At 33.0% G+C, this 8,473-nt stretch overlaps 1 protein-coding gene across 2 annotated transcripts; it reads left to right on the top strand.

The window, feature by feature from the left end:
- The first annotated feature begins 3,862 nt into the window (after nt 1–3,862).
- Nucleotides 3,863–8,115, top strand: LOC109187194 (DEAD-box ATP-dependent RNA helicase 17). 2 transcript variants are annotated; one of them, XM_019337318.1, is made up of 10 exons: nt 3,863–4,023; nt 4,113–4,185; nt 4,326–4,435; nt 4,859–5,002; nt 5,456–5,564; nt 5,658–6,001; nt 6,090–6,166; nt 6,332–6,636; nt 7,231–7,486; nt 7,581–8,115. In XM_019337318.1, exons 1-10 carry the CDS (start codon nt 3,906–3,908, stop codon nt 7,824–7,826), a joined length of 1,782 nt encoding a protein of 593 aa, XP_019192863.1. In that variant the 5' UTR covers nt 3,863–3,905; the 3' UTR covers nt 7,827–8,115. The 2 variants fall into 2 exon arrangements, with proteins under 2 accessions (XP_019192863.1, XP_019192864.1); XM_019337319.1 differs by having other exon boundaries at nt 3,906–4,023; nt 4,897–5,002.
- Nucleotides 8,116–8,473: the final 358 nt, after the last annotated feature.

Raw genomic sequence — 8,473 nt, 5'->3', positions numbered from 1 at the left:
TCTCCGACAGTTCTAGTTTTTTTTTAATAAATAATTTTAATTATTTATTTTATTTAAAATTATTTTTAAAAATTAATTATTTTATTTAAAAATTATTTTTAAAATCGGTAATCGTTATTTCAGGTAAACAGTCATTTTAGACGTAATTGCATAATTTTGTGTCGTTCATGGACCCTTTGTATCTTTTTGAGTTCGATAGCTTAATTGCACTTTGATGTGCAGTGGGGTCGCCTATTTGACCCTTATTATTATTATTATTATTATTATTTATCAAAATGAGGGGGGAAATCCAAAATAGCTAACATCTAGTGGCACCGCACTCCCATGGAGTCCTCAAAAAGCAAACCGAGAATCCCGGTCCTCGGTTACCACTAATAACTTTCTTAACCAAATAGTTAGCCACCGTGTTTTGTTTCCGATGCACATGCACAACCTGCATATATCCCAATTACTACAGATTCAGCGGTGTCATTATTTAAATGTGTGCATAGTGTAAACTTATATTATGTGTAAAAACATGCAAACTACATAAAAAAATGCAAGCTGCATTAAGAATGTTGACATGAATCGAACTTATTCAATTATGCTTTTTGATTCACTTTAATTAATTGACTTCTTCTTTATATGAGTTGGGGTTTTTTTTTTTTTTTTTTTAATTTTATTTTTATGAGTTGGTATATAGCTATTCTCAATTTGTAATTTTGTCTGGACATTCGTAAATAAATAGACAAATAGTCAGAGTTATAACTCCTATAATATAATATATAAAAAAAATAAACTTATTGCGTAAGTTATATGATTTTATTTAGCACGTTGTGTTATAATATTATAATAATATATATTGTAATATATGTCCACATCAATATTAGTAAGCGTTGTCTTTATGATATGACATATATAGTGGTTAATTACATACTCCATCCGTAATATTTTATGTGTCCATTAATAATATTTAATTAAGTTATTTTTAATTCAATTTTTTTATAATGTTAACTTTAATACTAGTATATAAGATTTATATATTCAGAAAATATATTTAAAATACTATTAAACATTAAAAAAAATAATAATAAACAAATACTAAATAAAATAAGTAATAAGAAATAGTTTGTTTGGCCAATGAATATTATACATAATAGGTAAAATGGGACATAAATATTGCAATTTTATATGTACCCTAAAAATGAAGAAGATTATGCTTTTGAAAGTGGTGACAGAATTGGTGGCTCGCGGTTTTTGTACTTGAAGATTACGATTTTTATTATTGCGAACATCCTCTTTTTTTTTTTTGGTAGAAATTGCGAACATCCTCTTGGTCAATGGTGAATCAATGATTTTTTCTGAGTGGGGCGAAGTTAAAAATTGTCTATAACCAAATATAAAAAATAAACGATTTTGATTATTGTGAACATCCTCTTTTTTTTTTTTTTTTTTTTTGGTAGAAATTGCAAACATCCTCTTAGTCAATGGCGAATCAATGATTTTTTCTGAGTGGGACGAAGTTAAAAAATGTCTATAACCAAATATCAAAAATAAGGAAAGTGTCACTTCCATGACATATGATATTAATTTATATATATATATATATATATATATATATATATATATATAAGTTACTGCTATATATATAAATAAATGTATACATTTTTATATAAGGGGTGGAGGGGTGGGGGGTGGGGGGGTGCAATTGCCCCCATTGCCCCCCTCATAATCTATCTATGCTCTCAGTCAAGCTCACTGTACATAATTTTCTTTTTTAATGTTGTTTACCTATTTTGTATAATTTGCGAGCTATTATGTATGGGTGGAGTTTACCTTTCGGGGCAAAGTTTGCCATTTTTGGCTACATAGTTTGTGAGGTTTGCATGTTTTCGGCCCTGTTTGGTAAAAAAAAATGGCCTATAGGCTAATTTTGGCTTATTTTATCACTATTAATTGTTTGATTTAGTTACAATATCAATACAATTGTTTGGTTAATTAGCTTTTTGCAACTCCAAAATGCTAAAATTCAAAAAGCTATTCCAACCAACTTTTTCAATTAGCTTTTTCAGAAAAACAATTATACCTAACATCTATCATCTAACAGCTAATTTACCAAACACTTTTCTACAATCAGCTAATATTATCAACTAGTTATACTTTCTAATTAACACAACCAGCTAACATCCATTTACCAAACAAGACTGAACATCTTATGTAGTCTACAGGTTTTTTACTTCTCCATTAAATAAAAAGATAATTTTTTTTTTGTGTACACAAATTTTCACCGTCGAACACAATGACTAATTCTCTCATTGAATTATAGACCTTTCTTTTGGATAGGACAGATGACCCAGAAATTTCAGGCTACTTCATACCTAAAGTCTAAGAATTATATAACTAATGTGACAACTTCAATAAATAAGTGAGTTTTCAAAGTCCAAATTATATTTATAACCTTCTATAAAGTATAGTTTTATAAGGTGTATGTGTAGACATTGAATTTTTCACAATATAGGATAAATTGGATTTTAAGTATTTTCCATTTTCCTTACCAAAAAAAATCCCTTTTGATTGAGTTAATTGGATCCCATATTAATTAGGCTTAATTAAGCTAGTTAATTGACCAAACAATTAATTGTTCAATCATTAATTCATTATATTATGGATTTGATTATGATCCACCTTGCAAGGTGAACAATATTACATTTACTCTTATATTTTATACTCTATTATCTAAGTAGAACGGTCGCATAAACTATCCGTATTTTTTTCTTCTAAACCTTGATGATTTTACTTAGAAATAGTTGCGAATTATTGTTCAAATATTTATAATTTTGCCCTCGCAAATTTTTTTAAAGGATACACCACCCTTATTTTTAGAATGATTGCTAAAAGTCAGTATTATTTGTTCCTTTTTGTACTAGTATTGTACTAAAATTGCTTGAAAAAATATAAAATAAATACCACCTTGTAAAAAATTACGAATATTTAAAAAAAAAAAAATACACCACATGACATAATAACTTAAGGATTGATTGAATCATCAAATGGATACTCCACTTACACAACCTTGGCTATTTCAAATGAAATATGAACAAATTTCGTGCACGCACTCACCGTCCATTAGTTTTACAAGTCATTTTCTTGAGATTTGACTGGCCGGTTAGGTTTGGCTAATTTCCTCTAACCCACGTACACTGATTGACATGAATATGCCATGAGTTTCACGCCACAATGAACTCAATATCAAATAATATACTTTGCCACTTCAATGAATGAATGGATATTTCATTGTTTTTATCTCTCCCAACGTGATGTTCGATTACTCTACGTTTAGTGTGACGAATTAGTCTCCAAACATAAATGGAGAAAGACAAATTATACCAATGGACCAGGTCTACCTTGCATTGTAGACCCTGGTCGAAAAATAACCTTCAGATTCTGTATCTCTAGTTAACACATTCTGTACATACAGTTGATAGTTTTTGTATCTGTAGCTATCATATTATGTGTCAGCAATTATCAAGTCAGATTCTGTATTCATAATTGTCATATTCTGTACTTGCAGTTAATAGTTTATGTACATATAGCTATCATGTGTCAACAATTATCAAGTTATTTGTTTACATGTACAGAAACTGTTAACTATAGTCTGTAGGTATAGAATGTGTTAATTGAAAGTACAGAATTTTTGTATCAAGGTTCACAATGTAATATGAACCATGATCTATGGTATAACAATTGATGGAGAAATGAAAACCAAAAGTTAAAGTAAACGGGCCTAAATGTATTATTGGGCCTGACGTAGGCCCATTAGATATTAATTTGGGAATTTCAGTACTACGTATGTACGTTCATTCTAGTCTCCTTTTCAGTTAAAATCCGACCCGGTTACCGTTGAACAGCAACGAAGAAGCTCGACAATGGAGCAAAACCCTAGCAAGAAGAAAATAAAAAAAGCAGAAAACAGTTCGGAAATTTTCGCCTCCTGCTCGTTCGCTAGCCTCGGCCTTCATCCAACATTATGCGACCAGCTCAAAGGTGGTCTCCTTTGTTCATACATTCATTAATTGATTCAATTGTTATGTGTAATTACTTACTTGATTATTGTTTCTGGTATGTTTTATCAGAGAGGCTGGGTTTTGAAGTTCCGACTCTTGTTCAAGCTCAAGCAATTCCGGTTATCCTCTCTGGTCGACACGTGTACTTCTCTTTCCCCATTTATTTGATTATTATTCTTTTCATTCTCTTGATTATGTTTTGTTTAGGTCAAGTTATTCATTAAAGTTTAGTTTTTTAATATGGGAGGTGCCTTTGGGTTTTCCTTTATATTTAATTTACAGGTTAGTGAATGCAGCGACTGGGACAGGGAAAACAGTGGCATACTTGGCTCCAGTTATTCATCAGTTGCAGAAATGTGAACCTCGGATTCAACGCTCTGATGGTACTTTTGGTATGTATTTTATGTTGATATGTTGGTTCAAAGCTCACTCCCTTTTTTCTCTTGCATGTTCAATTCTTGCTCAGTGCAATAGGAAACAAATTGCCAGGCTTGTTGATGTCTTGCCTCAACCTTCAACAAGTTTTTATTAGAAGAAACATGAAGCTCAATATTTCTCAAATTATAACCTTACTAAAATAAGTGCATGAGAATTAAGGACATTAAAATATTTAATGTTTGATCCTACAAATAATGGATAAGGCATGCCTTTAAATGATGCAGAATTATGAGTTACTTAATGTTCACCAATCAGAGCATATTACATGCCATTATCATGTATAATAAAATGGTGAAAACTCATTTTGTCCTTTCTCTTGCCTTTTTTTCTTCTTTTGAGATTGTTCGTGCTGATAATAACTGACATAGCTGTGACAGCGTTGGTTCTTGTACCAACGCATGAATTGTGTCTGCAGGTGTATGAAATTTTGCAGAAAATGTTACATCGCTTCCACTGGATTGTTCCTGGGTATATAATGGGTGGGGAAAACAGGTCAAAGGAGAAGGCCAGATTGCGGAAAGGTAGAAAATGTTGAATTTTTTGCTATTCTAAATAATTACTGGAAACTGGATACTGTTAAATGAGTTTAAGTGTGGTGACATTGGTCACTATCATCAGACTTTAAACAGTTCAAATATAAACTTTTAAGCTATTGTTGTTCCTTACAATAATTCAGTACAATTTCACTGATCAGTTACTGATTCTTTTATGGACTGATGGTCTGCAATTCTCTTTGTGGAATGTAATACAAACTAGAAGTTATTTATGGCTTGTCATTTTTTTTTTTTGGGGTATCTCCACATTTGTTATGCAGTATGTGAAATTAAACATACTCATGTTGTTCTTTTTGTGTAAATTTTGGTTTAGCTGGTCTAAAATACTATTGTTTCTGTTATTGAATGTACCTGTTTAGTAGTGTAGATATCACACTCTCAGCCTCTGAATTAATGGCTTGGGAATATTTCCATTTCTAGGTATATCAATTCTTGTTGCAACTCCTGGTCGTCTTTTGGATCACCTAAGAAAGACATCGTCATTCATACACACAAATCTGCGGTGGATTGTTTTTGATGAAGCGGATAGGTATTGCATACATATTCAATTAATTTCTCCTTCAAATAAATTTTTCTTACTAATTTCAGTTCCTTCATTGTCATTCATCTGTCTACTTTTCAGGATTTTGGAACTTGGATATGGTAAAGAAATTGAAGATATACTTAATGTTCTGGGCTCATTTGGCAAGGAGAAAACAGCTTTTAGAGGCCTTGAAGTTCAGAGGCAAAATTTGCTGCTGTCAGCAACATTAAATGAGAAAGTGAACCATCTTGCCAAAATCAGTTTAGATAATCCAATAATGGTTGGTCTTGAGGATAAGAAGTCAGATAACAAACAAAATCACGAAGAAATGGAAACAAGTGGACTTAATTTAAATGATGAATTTGAAACATCTGGAAAACTATTGAGTTCTTCCTGTGAGGAATATAAGCTTCCAGCTCAGCTACTCCAGAGATACATAAAAGGTACATTATAAAAGGAAGTTTTGTGTGTTGAGCCCAATTGTAATCACTTATTCTATCATCTTAATGTTAACTTGTTTTCTTTCTGCAGTTCCATGTGGTTCTCGGCTTGTAGTGCTTCTTTCAATTTTAAAACATCTGTTTGAGAAGGAAGCTTCCACACAGAAGGTTAGGGAATATTGTAATTACAAATCTTCATTAATGGTGATTGAATTGGATGAACAAATTTTACCTGAGACCTTTTTCTGTTTTATAATATAACGTGTTTTGATAGTTCTGTGCGATACCTTTTGGCGCTCTTTTGTTTCCCACCAATTTCACTCTGTTTTGCAGGTAGTGGTATTCTTTTCTACATGTGATGCTGTAGATTTTCACCATTCGCTGTTGAGTGAATTTCTGTGGAACCCAAGTTTGCAATCAGATTTGGAAGTCAGGCAAAAATTTTTGAGCTGCAATATATTTCGGTTACATGGTAATATGAGCCATGATGACCGAAGAACTACATTCAATGCATTTAAAACAGAAAAAACAGCTCTCCTTCTGTCCACTGATGTAGCTGCTAGGGGGTTGGACTTCCCAAAAGTTAGATGCATTATACAGTATGATTCTCCTGGTGAGGCAACCGAGTATGTGCATAGGTAAAAATCCTCCTTGTCTGGGTTGCTTAGCTCTTTCCCTTGGATTTCCCTGTGGTTGTAGTGTTTTTTGCTTCAAGTGTGCCACCGGTACATTTCTGAACAGGTCATCTATTGTACAAACTGGCATTGATTTTATGATGGCATTATCTGCATTCATTACCTTAAACATCAAAGCTGTCCAAATTCCAGGGCAGCTGGCTCAAGGCTGTTCCCTCCAGCTGTGCATGATTGCATTAATCCTCTTTCTGAGCTAATAACCAGCTCTAAATCCTCTGTTAAGCTGCATATGTTCATATCCTTTTATCACGTTGTATAATATGATTTTGCTACTTTGCCTATATTCTTACCACTTGAATATTCCACCACCCCTAACTGGAGACCAGTAAATCTTATCATATACTTTTATTAGTCTACATTCTAACCTCAAATGGGTCCACACTTTTATAGGTCCTGATAATCACGGGACTTTGCAGTTTGCATGAGCACAAGTTTTACTAAATTACACAAAATCTTTGATGGTTTATTCAATTTATTGCCAAGTTTTAATAGATGGAGTTGAGGTTTTCAGTCTAACACCACTTTAACCTGATGCAGAGTTGGAAGAACTGCTCGGTTGGGTGAAAAGGGTGAGTCTGTATTATTTCTACAGCCGATTGAAGTTGAGTACTTGCAGGACTTGGAGAAACACGGAGTGACACTAACAGAATATCCCCTTCTTAAATTGCTGGATAGCTTCCCGGTGTTTGGTATGAAACACCTGTCAAAGAAATTTGTTTCGAATCTTTCGATAGAGATGCATCCCTGGTCAATTTTTCTGCAGAGATCATTAGAATCCTTTGTTACAACGGAGGTGAGAACACTAGTGCATTTCATTATGTTTACATTCGTTAGCGCATTAGAAGTCCCTAGTTTTGAACTCCTATCGCGATGTTTACTGTTGTCAGGCAAATATGAAAGTACTAGCAAAGAATGCGTTTTGCTCGTGGGTCCGTGCATACACTGCCCATCGCGGAGATCTGAAAAGAATTTTTATGGTGAAGAAGCTTCACTTGGGGCATGTTGCAAAAAGTTTCGCATTGAAGGACCAGCCATCCTTGTTCAACAAATCAATCCAAAAGCAAACAAAGAAGAGGGGAAGGGATCAAAAACAGAAGGGAGTATCATCAAAGAAGAGGAAAACCACTAAATAAATTATGAATTTTACTATGACTATCTATACATACACACACACAGAGGCACACCACGACGAGGTTGAACCAATCGCTTATCATATATGATCCAAGGAAAGCTCGAAAAGCTAAGAATGTCTGTGAATTGCCTCGAGATGTGTCTGCAGTGCTGCAGCAACATCCCTGTACAAGAAAAATGTTTAATTTTTGAGGTTTGATGTAAGTGCAAGGTAGTTGAAATTCTGAGCATTGCCTTTATGGCATTAGCTCTACAGTTTTGTAGTCCAACTTTAAGCCACAGTCTCACTTATAATGTCTTATGATTCATAATTCCTTTTTTTAACTTTCGGAAATCCTATAGTTGCTATCAACATCCATGCTGGTCATATATAGTATACTTATGTATTGTATCGTTTTAATAGTACATGATCTATAGTTCTATACTATAGAATATACGATTCTACATGGTACTATTTAAAATTATTACTAATAATATTTGGTCAGATACATCGGTGTCATGATTTGGGGACATCTATTATATAGAGTACTATTGAAAACTATTACCAATAATATTCGGTCAGATGTGATCGGTGTTGATTGACATTGAACGATTGAAGGACAATCTCGGCTAAGTTAGTTAGACAGTTGGGTTGGAACTTTGAACGATC

This window comes from Ipomoea nil, unplaced genomic scaffold, assembly GCF_001879475.1.
Source record: "Ipomoea nil cultivar Tokyo-kokei standard unplaced genomic scaffold, Asagao_1.1 scaffold1421, whole genome shotgun sequence".
Lineage (NCBI taxonomy): Eukaryota > Viridiplantae > Streptophyta > Magnoliopsida > Solanales > Convolvulaceae > Ipomoea > Ipomoea nil.
Note: the sequence above shows the minus strand (reverse complement) of the source record. Positions and strands in the feature narration are given on the sequence as shown.

Coding starts and splice junctions, on each gene's coding strand:
- LOC109187194 (XM_019337318.1), top strand. CDS start 3,906: ATGGAGCAAAACCCTAGCAAGAAGAAAATAAAAAAAGCAGAAAACAGT. Junction 4,436..4,858: donor ACGCTCTGATGGTACTTTTG/GTATGTATTTTA, acceptor TAGCTGTGACAG/CGTTGGTTCTTGTACCAACG. Junction 6,637..7,230: donor GCAACCGAGTATGTGCATAG/GTAAAAATCCTC, acceptor AACCTGATGCAG/AGTTGGAAGAACTGCTCGGT.